The 16,284-nt window shown below is 45.9% G+C and overlaps 1 protein-coding gene across 5 annotated transcripts in view; it reads right to left on the minus strand.

The window, feature by feature from the left end:
• The window catches only part of fubp3 (far upstream element (FUSE) binding protein 3), a 97,087-nt gene extending 82,203 nt beyond the window's left edge, over positions 1-14,884 (minus strand). For 4 of the 5 annotated variants that reach the window (XM_063073555.1, XM_063073553.1, XM_063073551.1 and 1 more), the window contains exon 1: positions 14,728-14,884. In XM_063073555.1, coding sequence (XP_062929625.1) covers positions 14,728-14,838 — 111 coding nt within the window. In that variant the 5' untranslated portion in view covers positions 14,839-14,884. The remainder of the gene's footprint in view (positions 1-14,727) is intronic. The other variant, XM_063073552.1, reaches the window with a different exon arrangement.
• Between the last annotated feature and the right edge of the window lie 1,400 nt (positions 14,885-16,284).

Raw genomic sequence — 16,284 nt, forward strand, 5'->3', positions numbered from 1 at the left:
TGTAATATTCCAGGAAGATCAATAGATGTTCAGCCTGAAAGCAGAAAGAAAATATTGCACCTAATTCTGCCTATACTGCCAGACATGAGTACTACAGGCCCAAGGTTGGTTGCAATCCTTTAGTTTAAGTTAACTGAACTTCAAATCTGCTGTAAGACCACAAGACACTGCAGTAGAATTAATCATGCCTGATCCAGTTCCCTCTCAACCCCATTCTCCTGCCTTCTCCCAATAACCTTTTACTTGCTAGCTTGTCAAGAAACTATCAACTTTAAATACACTAAAATATCCTGGCCTCCACAGCCACCTATGGCTGAACTCCATAAATTCACTACCCCTCTGGCTAAAGAAATTCCTCATCTATTCTAAATGGATGTCCCTCTATGCTGAGGTTGTGCCCTCTGGTCCTAGTCTCCACCACTATAAGAAATATCCCTTCCACATCTACACCATCTAGGCCTTTCAGCATTCAACAGGTCTCAATGAAAATACCCCCAATACTCCCTCATTCTTCTAAATTTCAGTATGTACAGGCCCAGAGCCAAATACTGATAATCAAACGCGGAATCACTTTTAGGAATCTCCTTTGAACTCCTCTCCAATGTCAGCACATCCTTTCTTAGATAGGAAGCTCAAAACTGCTCACAATACTTCAAGTAGCAAAAGTAAATGGGAAGTTGGATGATCGGGAAAGCTTTTAAAATCCAACAAAAGGCAACTAAAAAAGCTGTAAGGTAAAAGATGAAATACGAGGGTAACTAGCTGATAATATAAAGCCAGATACTATTTTTTTCATATAAATAAAAAGGTGGTGAGAGTTGATATTGGACCACTGCAAAATGATGCTGGAGAGGTAGTAATGGGGGTCAAGGAAATGGCAGATGAACTTAAGTACTTTCCTTCAATCTTCACAGTGGAAGACACTAGCAGTGTGCCAGAGGTCTGTGAGTGCCAAGGAGCAGGAGTGAGTGCCATTGCTATTACAAAGGAAAGAAGTGTTAGGCAAACTCAAAAGGTCTTAAGGTAGGTAAGTCACCTGGACCAGATGGATTGCATCCCAGAGTCCTAAAAGAGGTTGCTGAAGAGATAATGAATGCATTGGTCATAATCTTTCAAGAATCTCTTGATTTTGGCATGGTCCCGGAGGACTGGAAGATTGCAAATGTCACTTCAATCTAAGAAGGGAGGAAGGCAAAAGAGGAAATTATAGGCCAGTTAGCCTAATCTCAGTGGTTGGGGAAGTACTGGCATTCATTATTAAGGATAAGGTTTTGGGGCACTTGGAGACCAATGATAAAATAAGTTAAAGTCAGCATGGTTTCTGTAAAGGGAAATCTTGCCTGACAAATCTGTTAGGCAAGTAACAAGCAGGGGTGGACAAAGGAGAAGCAGTGGATGTCATTTACTTGGATTTTCAGAAGGTGTTTGCTAAATGCCACACGAGGCTACTTGGCTGCTTAACAAGATAAAATCCCATGGCATTGCAGGAAAGATACTGGCATGGATAGAAGAATGGCTGAGAGGCAGGAGGCAGCAAGTGGGAATAAAGGGGGCCTTCGCTCAGTGCCTGCCAGGGACTAGTGGAATTGTTACTTTTCACATTGTCCGTCAATGATTTAGATAGTGGAATTGATGACTGTTTGCAGACGATACAAAGATAGGTAGGGGGTAGGTAGTGCTGAGGAAGAAATGCAACTACAGCAGGTCATAGACAAATCGGAAGAATGGGCAAAAAGTGGCAGATGGAATACAGGGTTGGGAAATGTACGATAATGCATTTTGGTAAAAAGGAGCTTAGGAGTCCTCGTGCTGGACTCCAAGGTGGTTAATTCACAGGCTGAGTATGTGGAAAAGATGACAAATGAAATGTTGGCATTCAAGGGGAATAGAATATGAAAACAAGGAGGCAATGCTGAAGCTTTATAAAACACTGGTCAGGCTGCACTTGGAGTATTGTCCCCATACCTAAGATGCCCCAGTAGTTTGGGGCATCAAGTGAGATCGCGAGAGGACAGGTGTATGGGGTTGAATGGGATCCGGGATCAGCCATTATGAAATGGTGAAGCAGACTCAATGGGCTGAATGGCCCAATTCTGCTTCTATGTCTTAAGGTCTAAGTGAGGCCTCATCAGTGCCTTATAAAACCTCAACATTACATCCCTGTTTTTATAGTTCTAATCCTCTTGAAATGAATACTAACATTGCTTTCCACACCACTGACTCAACCTACAAGTTAACCTTTCGGGAATCCTGCACAAGGACTCTCAAGTCCCTTTGCACCTCCGATTTTTGGATTTTCTCCCCATTTAGAAAATGGTCTACATTTTTCTGCATTCCACCAAAGTGCATGACCATACACCTCCAGACTCTATTCCACCTGCCACTTATTTGTCCATTCTCCTCATCTAAGTCCTTCTACAGCTTGCCTGCTTCCTCAACACTACTTGCCCCTCCACTTGTCTTCGTTTCATCTGCAAACTTGGCCAAAAAGCCATCAATTCCATCATCCAAATAACTGACATCCTGTGGCGACCCACTCTCTACGCAGGCGAACCGGCTCACAAAATGGCGCGCGCATCGGCAGAGGTCAGCCCCAAAATAGCACTGGGTCGCCTTCTTCACCAACAAGGGGAGAAAGCCCGCGCGTGGGAAGAGACTTTTGTAATGCACCTCTGATGTCATTTCCGCCCGGAGAGGGCGGGAACGGAACTGCATAAAAGCCAGTGCCGCGAAGTTTGAATAAACTAGTCTCAAGTGCAACTTACAGACTGCGTGTTGTTATTTCTAGCTTTGTGTGTACAACATCACTACATTGGTGACCCTGATGATCCAAACAGGATCTGGACCAAAGATGATCGACTCTTCATCTGTTCATGCAGTTTCGCTAAAACTGCCAACTTTCTGGACGTTGCCACCAACGCATGTGGTTTGACCAAGCAGAAGCCCAGTTCCAGATTCGGCAGATACCTCCCGATTCCACGCGTTACTACTACAGGGTGAGCTCCCTTGACCAGGAGACAGCCGCCCAGGTTGAGGATTTCATACAGTCACCCCTGGAAGAAGGCAAATATGCAGCATTCAAAGCGTTGCTCATAGGGACCTTTGGCCTCTCACAGCGTGAGCGAGGTGCCCGCTTGCTGCAGCTGGACGGTTTGGGAGACAGGCCGCCATCAGCATTAATGAACGAGATACTGGCCCTGGCTGAAGGACACAAGCCCTGCCTCATGTTTGAGGTGTTCCTAGAGCAACTGCTCAAGGACATACATCTGCTGCTTGCTGACGCAGATTTCAGTGACCCCCAGAAGGTGGCGGCCCGGGCAGACGTGCTGTGGAAAGCCAAGAGGGACAGCGAGGTGTCCGTCAGACAGATTACCAAGCCATGCACCCAACAGCAGGCCAGGCCAGACCAGGCCGGCAACGGAGCTCACACAACCCAGAGGCAGGAGTGAGGAGGCCAATGAACAGTGGTGTTTCTACCACCAGCGGTGGGGCACAGAAACCCACCATTGTCGCCCGCCCTGCAAGTTCCTGGAAAACACCAGGGCCAACCACTGCTAATGGCTGTGGCAGCTGGCCACCAGGACAGCCTCTTGTACGTCTGGGACAAACAGTCGGGACACCGCTTCTTGGTCAACACCAGAGCGGAAATCAGCGTCTTACCCCCGACGGGGTACGACACCCGCAACAGGGAGCTGGGACCCACCCTGAGGGCCGCAAACGGCAGCACGATACGGTCCTACAGCACCCACACAGAGCAGCTGCAGTTCAGTACCAGCCGGTTCACGTGGGACTTTACACTGGCCGCCGTGGCTCAACCACTCCTGGGGGCGGACTTCTTGCAAGCTCACAGCCTGCTGGTTGACTTGCAAGGGAAAAGACTGGTCCACGCCAAGAGTTTCCAGACGTTCTCCCTGGGTGAAGCCAAGTTGCCGGCCCCATACCTGGACTCCATCACGCTGTCTGATAACGAATTCACCAGAATCCTGGCGGCCTTTCCATCGGTTCTGGCACCGCAGTTCATGGCAGCCATGCCCAGACACGGAGTACAGCACCACATTCCAACCCAGGGCTCACCCCTCCACGCCCACGCACAAAGGCTCCCCCGGCAAAGGAGGAGTTCAAGAGGAATTGGGGATCATACGGCGGTCCGACAACCCGTGGGCCTCCCCCCTGCACATGGTGCCCAAAGCAGCTGGAGACTGGAGACCGTGCGGCGACTACCGCAGACTGAACAAGGCTACAACTCCAGACCACTACCCCGCGCCGCACATACAGGACTTTGCAGCAAATCTGCACGGGGCAAGCATCTTTTCCAAAGTAGACCTCGTCCGGGGATACCATCAAATCCCGGTACACCCTGAAGACATTCCCAAAACAGCACTCATCACCCTGCTCGGCGTGTTCGAATTCCTCCGAAAGCCGTTCGGCCTGAAGAATGCCACACAGACGTTCCAGCAGCTAATGGATGCGGTAGGACGCAACCTGGACTTTGCGTTCATCTATTTAGACGACATCCTCATAGCCAGCAGTAGTCGTCAAGAGCATCTGTCCCAGCTCCACTCCCGCCTGAGTGATTTCAGCCTCACGATCAACCCGGCCAAATGTCAGTTCAGACTCGACACCATCGACTTCCTGGGCCACAGGATTACCAAAGATGAGGCAACACCTCTGCCCGCCAAGGCAGACGCGATCTGCCACTTCGCCTGGCCCAACACAGTCAAAGGCCTGCAGGAGTTTGTTGGTATGGTGAACTTCTACCACCGCTTCCTCCCCTCAGCAGCCCGTATCATGCGCCCTTTGTTCACCCTGATGTCGGGTAAAGGCAAGGACATTACTTGGGATGAAGAGGCCGCGGCCACTTTCATTAAAGCCAAGGAAGCCTTGGCAGACGCCGCGACCCTGGTGCACCCCAGAATGGACGTTCCAACTGCCCTCACAGTGCACGCATCCAACACAGCAGTCGGTGGGGCACTGGAGCAACTCATCGAGGGGCGCTGGCAACCCCTGGCGTTCTTCAGTAGGCACCTACGGCCACCCGAACTCAAGTACAGTGCCTTCGACCGGGAGCTGTTGGCACTATATCTGGCAATCCGGCATTTCAGGTACTTCTTAGAAGGCAGGCCGTTCACCGCGTTCACGGACCACAAACCGTTGACCTTTGCGTTCACAAAGGTGTCCAACCCCTGGTCGTCCTGCCAGCAGCGACATCTGTCCTACATCTTCGAGTACATGATGGACATCCAGCATGTCTCGGGAAAGGACAACGTCGTGGCGGACGCACTCTCCAGACCAGCCATCCAGGCCCTGTCCCAGGGGGTGGACTATGCAGCACTGGCAGAGGCACAGCAGGCAGACGATGAGATGCCCAGCTACAGGACTGCAGTCTCGGGTTTGCAGTTGCAAAACTTTCTTGTAAGCCCAGGTGAGAGGACCCTCCTGTGTGACGTGGCTACTGGCCAATCTCGCCCCATTGTCCTGGCAGCGGCAAGTTTTTGACTCCATACACGGCTTGGCACACCCATCTATCAGGACAACCGTCCGGAAGGTCTCCAGCAAGTTCGTGTGGCACAGACTTCGCAAACAGGTCAGCGAATGGGCCAAAATGTGCACGCAGTGCCAAACAGCCAAGGTGCAGTGGCACACCAAAGCCCCGCTGCAGCAGTTCAAACCCATCCGCTAGAGGTTCGACCATATTCATGTGGATATCGTGGGGCCCCTGCCAGTGTTGCGAGGAGCACAGTACCCAACTATGGTAGACCGGTTCACAAGATGGCCAGAGGCGGTCCCGCTCAGCGACATCACCGCCGATTCCTGCGCCTGAGCGCTGATTGCAACCTGGGTAGCATGCTTCGGGTTACCAGCCCACATTACCTCCAAAAGAGGCGCCCAGTTCGCCTCCAGGCTGTGGTCAGCCTGTTGGGAACACAGCTACACCACACAACTGCCTACCACCCACAGTCGAACGGACTAGTGGAGCGCTTCCACCGTCACTTGAAGTCAGCTCCATGGCCCGCCTGAAAGGGCCTAACTTGGTGGATGAGCTTTCCTGGGTCCTGCTTGGAATCCGCACAGCACCCAAAGAGCACACCTCGTTGGCCAAGTTGGTGTATGGTGCACCCATGGTCGTCCCAGGAGAGTTCATACCAGCCCCAAGGGGGCAAGAGGAAGAACCCGCAGCAGTCCTGGACAGATGACGCAAAAGGCTCGGCAACCTGGCCCCCATACCGACTTCACAGCATGGACAGATCCCGACCTGCGTACCCAAAGACCAGCAGAACTGTAAGTTTGTATTTATACGAAGGGGCACACATCGGACACCGCTACAGCGGCCGTACAAGGTGATCAGGAACAACGGGTCCACGTACGTGCTGGACATTGGGGGAAAGAGGAGGTTTTCATGGTGGACCGACTCAAACTGGCCCATGTGGACTTGGCGCAGCCGGTCGAGGTTCAGGCACCGCCGCGCAGAGGCAGACTGCCCAAACAGAGACTGGGGGGGGGGGGTGTATCGCCAGTTCTGGGGGGGGGGGGTTATGTGGCGACCCACTCTCTATGCAGGCGAACCGGCTCACAAAATGGCGTGTGCGTCGGCAGAGAGGTCAGCCCCAAAATGGCGCTGGGCCTTCTTCACCAGCAAGGGGAGAAAGCCCACGCGTGGGAAGAGACTTTTGTAATGCACCTTTGATGTCATTTACGCCCAGAGAGGGCGGGAACGGAACTTCATAAAAGCCAGTGCCGCGAAGTTTGAATAAACTAGTCTCGAGTGCAACTTACAGACTGGGTGTCGTTATTTCTAGCTCTGTGTGTAGCACATCGCTATAATACAACATACCAACCTCTGCGAACACTGCGAGACAGCAGGCAATCAGAAAAGGCTCCATTTATTTCCACTCTCTTCCTCCTGCCAATGAGCCTCTTATTCATACTAATATCTTTCCTGGAATAACACCATGGGCTCTTATTTTGCTAAGCAGCCTCATGTGGCACTTGTCAACCGCCTTGGAAATCCAAATACACAACATTCTCCTTTGTCTACCCTACTTGTTATTTCTTTAAAGAATTCCAACAGATTGGTCAAGCAAGATTTTCCCTTAAGGAAACCGTGGTGACCTTGGCACATTTTATCATGTGCCTCCAAGTACCCAAAACCTCATTTAACAATCGACTCCAACATCTTCCCAATCACTGAGGTTAGGCTAATTGCCTATAATTTCCTTTCTTCTACCTCCCTCACTTCTTAAAGAGTGGAGTGACATTTGCAATTTTCCAGTCCTTTGGAGCCTCGCCAGAATCTAGTGATTCTTGAGAGATCATTACAATTGCCTCCACAATCTCTTCAGCGACCTTCTTTGAAACCCTGAAGTGTAGTCCACGTGGTCTGGGTGACTTGTCCACCTTCAGACCTTTCAACTTCCCAAGCACCTTCTCCTTCGTAATTGCAACTTCACTCACTTCTGGCCCGACACTCCTGAACATCCTGTATATTGCTAGTGTCTTCCACGGTGAAGCCTGGTGCAAAATTCTTATTCAGCTCATCCGACATTTCCTTATCCCACATTACTATCTCTCCAGCATCATTTTTCAGTAGTCCAATATCTACTCTCACCTCTTTTCATGTATCTGAAGCTTTTCATATCCCCTTTGATATTAATTGCTCGCTTACCTTCATATTTCATCTTTTTGTTCCTTATGGACCTTTTTAGTTGCCTTGTTGTTCTTTTAAAAGCTTACCAATCATTTTTGCTCTACTATACACCCTCTCGTTTGCTTTTATGTTGACTTTGATTCCCTCGTCAGCCACGGTCGTGTCATTCTGCCTAGGGAATACTTCTTTGGAGTGTACCTATCCTGCATCTTCCAAATTACTCCCAGAAACTTCAGCCATTAGTGCTCTGCTGTCATCCCTGCTAATGCCCCTTCCAATGAACTTTGGGCAGCTCCTCTCTCATTCACCATAATTCCCTTTCCTTCACTGCATTACTGATACATCTGACTTTAGCTTCTCCCTCTCAAATTGCAGGGTGAATTCTATATTACGATCACCTCCCCAAGGGTTCCTTTACCTTAAGCTCCCTAATCAAATCTGGTTCATTACAAAATACCCAATCACAACTTTGTTTCATTGCCCTGCAACTCATCCCACTGATCGCAATTTTGCCTCATCATCTGCCCCTCCTTCCCGACAGTTTCATTATACATTGCCTATGCTTGTATACCAACAGCCCCATCCTCAGCCCTATCACGCAGTCTCTCATCCCCTGCCAAATCAGTTTCAGCAAGCTTGCCTGCAAGGAAATTGATCCCCCTCAGGTTCAGGTGCACCCCTTTTGTACAGGTCATACCTAATAATCCAGTAACTTGAGACCCTGTCCCAGTTCCTCAGCCACGCATTCATCTGCTAAATCATCCTGTTCTTGTCCTCACTGGCACATGGCACAGGCAGCAATCCAGAGATTATTTTAAGCGAAAGGTTTAATTTTGTCATCTGCTTCTCAGTACTCTGCCCTTTCCAAACTCTGCAATTTTAGAAATCTTGTTCTGAACCTCTCACCAAGTAGAAAAAATGCATTTACAAGTACTTTAAAGTGCACAGAGCTAACCACTGTAGCTGCCTTTACATTATTTTTTCAAATTTTATTTCTAGAAAATTTTTTAACCCTGAACTCTTGAGTCACCATTAGAATTACAGTAAACAAAATTATCCATAAAATAAAAACAAACATGGCAGAAATAAATCTCAATACAATAACAATGTGTGTCTATTTAGACCTCTAATAACAGAAAAGGCTGCCATTCAGCAATATGCTTCACCACTATCCACCCCGCCCCAAGGAAACCTAAATATTTGCTCCATTCTTGTGTATAAATGTCCAGTCTATCAAACTGTTTGTCAGACATGCATTCAAAAGCTGCTACTTTGGCTATTTCTGTGACCCACTCCTGAAATGATGGTCCCTCCAAGTTCCTCCAACCTCTAAGTATAATTTGTCTTCCTACCATTATATTTGTCTGGATCCAATTTTGAGAGTGTTTATCCCCAAGTGTGTCTCCCAAGACAAAAAGTCTAGGGCAGAAAGGGAGTTGAATACCCGAAACTTCACCAATATACTTATGTATCATAATCCAGAATTCTTGAATTCTGGGACAGGACCAGAGCGCATGTATTAAGTCCCCTTTATCCGCCTCACAGTGCCAGCATTCAGGGGTGGTTTTCAACCCTGATCTACGTAACCTTGCTGGAGTCCAATAGAAACGGTGTACGATCTTAAACTAAATAAGGCGCACCCTCAGGTCTCTTGACATTGTTTTGACATTTTTGCAAATTTTGTCCCATTCTTTTGTCTCAAAAGTCACACTCAGGTCTTTCTCCCATGCTCTTTTAAGACCCAAAAGAATTTTCTCCCCGGAGATTTGTGTTAAAGCTGAATAGTAAGTTGAAGCTTTGTGACCTTTACCATATGCAGCCAGTACAGTAGACAGTATCGTAGCAACTTGTGGGGGTTGCGGTGTAGAACCAAAAGTTGTATGTAGCAAATGATGTAGTTCAAGATATCTCCAAATTTTTTGTGTCAAACGGAACTCTCATTTGGAGATAATATGGAAAGACAAATTTGGTCAACAACATATAGTCATGGGGGTATTTGAAACTGGCATTAATCTTATATTTAAACCTCCCAAGGTTTGGTCAGTGCTGAATTAACTAGTTTTAGCCAAGATGTCACAACTGGACCCTGGTCCTACAGAAGAAGCAGCAATTAGATACCCCATAATCACTAACCGATGATCATATCACACGGATATCAGAAAAAGGGGAATTTGGCAGAGTTTGATATGCTGAACAATGCGGTAACATCACAAAGCTATTTAGGCCAACACGCAAACTGTGTCAACTTGATTAGTTTTACAGTAATGCTCAGCATTTAATTTACATCATAATCTAGGTCTGACAGGAATGGGAAACACAGATAGATTCCCAATACCTGAATCTGAGATGTTTAAAAGTTCAACTCCATTGATGTGACAGTCGAATACTTGCTGGGTGCCTGACCATTGTTGACCTCAATGCTGAATTGCAAATCAAAGTTGTATGATACTTGTATAAGACTGAGTACGCAAAATATAATTCACAAAAATAGTCTTATGGAGTTACAATAGTTACATACAAGGTCAAGCTGTGATTGGACTAAAACATATCTTACTATATACGAGCAACACACATCAAAGTTGCTGATGAACGCAGCAGGCTAGGCAGCATCTCTAGGAAGAGGTACAGTCGACGTTTCGGGCCGAGACCCTTCATCAGGACTAACTGAAGGAAGAGCTAGTAAGAGATTTGAAAGTGGGAGGGGGAGGGGGAGATCCAAAATGATAGGCAAGACAGAAGGGGGAGGGATAGAGCCAAGAGCTGGACAGGTGATTGGCAAAAGGGATATGAGAGGATCATGGGACAGGAGGCCCAGGGAGAAGGAAAAGGGGGAGGGGGGAACCCAGAGGATGGGCAAGGGGGATAGTCAGAGGGACAGAGGGAGAAAAAGAGAGTGACAGAAAGAATGTGTGTATATAAATAAATAACAGATGGGGTACGGGGGGAGGTGGGGCATTAGCGGAAGTTAGAGAAGTCAATGTTCATGCTATCAGGTTGGAGGCTACCCAGACGGAATATAAGGTGCTGTTCCTCCAACCTGAGTGTGGCTTCATCTTTACAGTAGAGGAGGCCGTGGATAGACCTATCAGAATGGGAATGGGATATGGAATTAACATGTGTGGCCACTATATACGAGTTGGTTGAAAGGAATGTATAACAAGTGCCTTTTAAGTAAAAGTTAAATATATAGCAAATAGAACTTTCCCTCATTTGCACTTCTTGAAATTATGTTAAACCTAATCATGTCAATATTGGTATTGGTTTATTATTGTCATGTGTACCAAGATGAAGTGAAAAGCTTGCCTTGCATATTGTGCACACAGATCATTACATGCAGGACAGCTGGAGAAAGAGCAGGATCATAAGGTAGATTGTGAGGTCAAGAGTCCATCTTATTGTACACGGTCCATTCAAGAGTCTGATAACAGCAGGATAGAAGTTGTCCTTGAGCCTGGTAGCACAAGAATTCCGGCTTTTGTTATCTTCTGCCCAATGGGAGAGGGGAGAAGAGAGTGGGGTCTTTAATGATGCTGGCTGCTTTAACGAGGCAGTAAGATAGAGTCCGTAGAGGGAAGGCTGGTTTTCGTGATGTGCTGTATCCACAACTCTGTAGTTTCTTGTGGCCATATACAAAGAAATTGGTATACCGAGCCGTTACGCATCCTTCTTATGGTGCAATGATTTTTTAAAAAAAAGGTAAGGCTGATGTGCACATGCCAAATTACTTTTGCCTCAAGGAAGTAGAGGGTTTGGCGAACTTTCTTGGCTGTACTACAGATTCAGGTCCCTTTCTTGATACGCATATGCAATCATCAAGTCAGCTGGGAAGTGTGGAAATGTCAGAATCAGCAATATCCACAACTTCACTTTATGGACAAGTCTTCTTATAGAAATTGTTTAGATTCTGCCTTATGAGCACATTTTACAAACTCAGCAAATTAAATAACTGTACACCCATCAGAACTAGTATGTGCCATTTAAATAACACATACTATCTGTGCATTTGGCACCAATGTCACTTGCATAAAGTTTCCTATATTCATTAGAATCTGAACATGAAATAAAGCTGTATCAACATGTGAAAATTGGTGCTATATAAAGCTCAAATATTACTTACAATATGTCTCCAACAATAACTCTCCAAGTTAACAAGCGGCAAGGACAAGAGAGATGCAATACATACACAAAATATACTGACAGCAACAGACAAATAGTTAATGGCTATTATGAATGTTAATGATTGTCGTAAGGTTGAGAACAGTCAGAGGATATTAGACATTATTTTTGATTACAACCTTCCCTCTGAAGTCTGCATAATTATCCCACTTAATTACTAGAAGAAATATATTTCCTCTCAGAATAAGGCTTGAGATCTTATTAAAGTTTTCTACATTGCAATGACTGATGACTTGTGTGCTCCATAAAATGCAACATTAGTGATCAAAACCAGATGCCAGAGTTTGCAAATATATTTAATAGAGGGTCTCAATAGAACAGATTATCAGGAAAGAATATGAAAAAAAAAACAAGATGCTGGAGGAATTCAGCAGGTTGGGCAGCATTGGTGAAGGAAAATGTACAGTTGACATTTCAGGCCTTCAACCAAAACATTTCCCTCCACATATTCTGCCTAACCTACTGATTTATTCCAGCCTCTTGTTTGTTGCCCTAGATACCAGGATCTAGTCTCTAATGTCCTCAAGAATTACAAGACAACTGTCAGGCAACATTTTTACCAATCAAGTAACAATACACTAAAGGAGAATGGCATCTACACAACAGTTACTTGCTGAACTTGCAGATCACTTATAACACACGACCTCTCTTGTGACTGCAATATAAAAGGTGGTAAATCGTATTATGTTACACCATAAATCTTGAAGAAGTCTTGATTTACAAATTTCTTCCCAAGAAGAAAAAAGGGAGGCAAAAAGAGAGACTGGACAAGTTTTTTAAAAAACTGAAGTTTCAACATACATCATGGATAAGATTGAGAGCACATCAAAGCAGGAAAATAATCAAACTTCATATTCACTGCATAATATTTCCCTTCAAAGCTTTCCTGGTTTACTCCCAGTAATTAATGCCAGATTCAAGCAAAATAAAGTCAGAACCTTCTGATCACTCTCCAGTAATTTGTTAAATGCACTAAAAAAGCTTTCTCTGTGGATTTATTTAACCAATGTTGCTCACTAGGATAATGGATGTTGCTGCTTTGATGAAGTCCATAATAAGTGACCTATTGTTTAATATGGGGTAGGGGCACAAGTTGTTGTTGAAAAACACATTTCAACAAATTAATAACTTCCACACATACTCTAAGTTGTTAGAGAGTCTATGTGGAAGTTATTGACTTACTCAAATGTATTTTCAATCTGGTCCCTCACCAGGATTTTTAGTTTTGTTTACATTTTTCTTTTCTTATACATTGGGTGATGGGATGGAGATACATCTCTACCAAAGGAAACGCAAGGCTCTCCTGCCCTCCACTAGCCTACTAGCCTGCAAGTCACCCTCTGGCACCTGCACCGGCTCTCTCCCCCTCACCCCAGGTCAGGGTCACATGAAGCCATGGGAGCAGGAGGTGGACGGTCATATGAGCAGCTGGTGCACATCACAAGTCCTGGTTATTGACCATTAATGCCAGGCTGACAATCTCTAAAGAGCATTGATTAACGGCCGGGGTCACCCGTCTTGTAAAGGTACTGCCCAGGAGGTAACGGCAAACCTGTAGAGAAATTTGCCAAGAACAACCACGGTCATGCAAACCATGATTGCCCACGTCATACGAAACAGCACACAATGATTCTCACACAATTTGACAACTTCCATGTTACTAATGCTCCTTTTTATACCAGCATCAATAACATTCTCCTGGTTCCCTTCTCAAATTTTCAAAAGTTAGAGCTGGAATTTCAAAGTTTTCAGCAATTTACTGAAATCTAAAATTTGAGAATGTTCTGAACCTTCAAACTTCATATCCTTGCAAAAGAGCACAAAACATTTATCTACAGCAACTTGGCAAATATTTGACTACATGTATCCAGGCTTAGTCTTCCCATTATTTTAAGTTCGCCAAAAAAAATTGTTTTATAAACTAAAGACCCTTTATCTGATAGTCCAATAAGATCATAAGAGAAAGGAGCAAAATTAAGCCATTCAGCCCATCAAGTCAGCTCCATCATCCAATCTTGCAACAGAATATCAGCTCTGAAAATGATAAATATGCTAAGATTACCATTCAGCTTAACTCAATCACCGCATTATTTAAACTCACAGTCTCGGAGACCCATAGGTGTTCAGCAGACTTGACCCAACCCTTACATAGCTCAGTTTTCAGGTAATATTTTCTCAATTTACACAATTCTTAATGCACAAATTCAACAAGCTTTCAGTGATTCCACAACTGAAAACCAGAGAAAAATCTCAACACTATAGGACATGCAAACACAAACACTGTGAAACACCATTCTCTGGAACGTAAAGGAAGACAAAACATGGGGTGAAGGAGACAAGATGTTAGATACTAATTTGTTGAAATGTGTTTTTAATCTGGTCCCTCGCCAGGATTTGTCGGCATAATGTGCAGCAATAATTGCTTAACTACTACATTCTACAGTATTATAAACTGTAGATACAGACATGCTTGCAAGGGCTATATATATTGGAGAACTAGAAGACCTGGAACAATCAGCAGGTATGGCACAGTAAATCTAAAACACGATATTAGGTTGTAGATCCTAAAGCAGGTGCCTGATAATGCAGTGCAGTGGGTAGGAAGGAATTGGGGTCCCGGGTTGGTTCAGATTAATCCAAGAGTAAAGCTGCTCTCTGATATCCAACTCAGAACTGGGGCGTGGGGGGTGTCTGGGGATCCAGACAACCGGAATGTTCAGATGATCACGGGACAGCCAAGGGGCCATGTGCCTTACCCCCTCCCGAGGATGGGACGGGGAAGAGGGGGCGGGGGGGCTGCAAATGGAGGCGGTTCCGGCCCTCCAGAAGAGGCTGGCCCAGAACCATCGCCTCCACTCCGCACCTCTCCTACAGGCGAGCGAAGGAAGCCGGGCTCTCTCTTTTACCTGCCGCGCCCTCTGCAGCGCGTCGGCGAAAGCTTCCACTTTGGGTCCGGGCGAGTGTCCGGCGTTGAGGCCGAGTGCCGCCGGGGTGAGGATGCTACCATACTCCGCCATTCCCGTCTCTCAGAGAGAGCATACTGGGAAAGGGAAGCGGAATGTGCGTCACCTCAAATCCGCGCTCGTGCCACCGCAAATCTCGCGAGATCCTTGGGCCGTTACAGCACATAGACCGCTTTGTGATTGCGTCATCTCATCACCCAACTCACACACTTCCGGGAAGCTAATTTTTGTCTAACGCGTTTCGGGACACGTGATTTAGAAAGAAATAGTTACTGTATGTAAAAACTTTTGGGATTAACAACCCCAACAACGCTACAAATTTAAAAATAAACTAATTGATATCTTTGATGATATTGCCGATTTTTCACTAATACATCGATTCGAAGTTAGTAGATGACAATTGCGATCATTTAGTAGACAGTTCGGAACGCTGTAGAAGGATGAAGGTAGTAAGTCTGGCTTTAGAGAAAGATATACAATAAATAGTGTGATTGGCTGCTGGTTGGCCTATAAAGTAGACGGTCATATCTGAAATTAAGTCAAAGAAGTAGTACAAAAAAGAGGAGAAAATGGATCGAATAATTTTAGAGATGTATCGCCTGGAAATTCATTTGCGGATTTGTGGAATTGAGTTTGAATCGAGTGTTTGCGCTGGTAATAACAATACACATAACGAATCATATGAACTTCGAAAGCCAACTTCAAGTGTATGTGACAAACCGAGAGATGAAATAAAAGTGTGAGAGTTCGTGTCAGTTCAGGTACCGTTTTCGTTTAGCTGCGCCGCTCTGTTAGAGTCACGTAAACGTAATTATTACTCAGTGTGTACGCGCTGAGTAGACTGGTACTTTAAGCAGACTTTTAACAACGTGAACTGCCTGCGAGCTGGTCCATTTAAAGGGATCGTCAACCAGTTGTAGACTTGTTGTGAAGTAACGAGCAAGGGGGGAATGTGTTGTCAGAACATGAAGTTATTAAACCTTTTCTGGCACCGGAGCCTGGTCTTTGGGACATGGCATTAGGCTCGGGTTGTTCGCTTGCTCCTGCGCTTCATTTCGGCCCCTGGGGATTTCTCGATTGGAATTCTGGCATTGGTGACGAGGACTTCAGGTTCCTCTTCCAATCATTTTCCCACCACCTCCAGTGGAACCAGGAGCCGAGAAAGCAATATCTGATAGTTAGGACAGTAAATAAATCTTTGGAAATCTCAGCCTCAGGACTGAAATGGACAGGTTTTCTTAAACACTGAGGAAACTGTAAGCTGTGTGGTACAAGGGTCGAAGTGAATGAGGCTCGGGTTAGGCTGAACTCATTGAGCAGTCCCAGGGGGTTATTGGTACCTCCTGTACCTAATAAAGAGAGTAAGTTCTTGGTTTTCTGCTGCTGTACCCATCCACTTCAGGGTACAATGTGCTGTGCGTTCAGAGATGCTCTTCTGCACACCACTGCTGTAACGCATGGTTATTTGAGCTACTGTCACCTTCCTGTCAGCTTGAACCA

This window comes from Mobula hypostoma, chromosome 21 (assembly GCF_963921235.1).
Source record: "Mobula hypostoma chromosome 21, sMobHyp1.1, whole genome shotgun sequence".
Lineage (NCBI taxonomy): Eukaryota > Metazoa > Chordata > Chondrichthyes > Myliobatiformes > Myliobatidae > Mobula > Mobula hypostoma.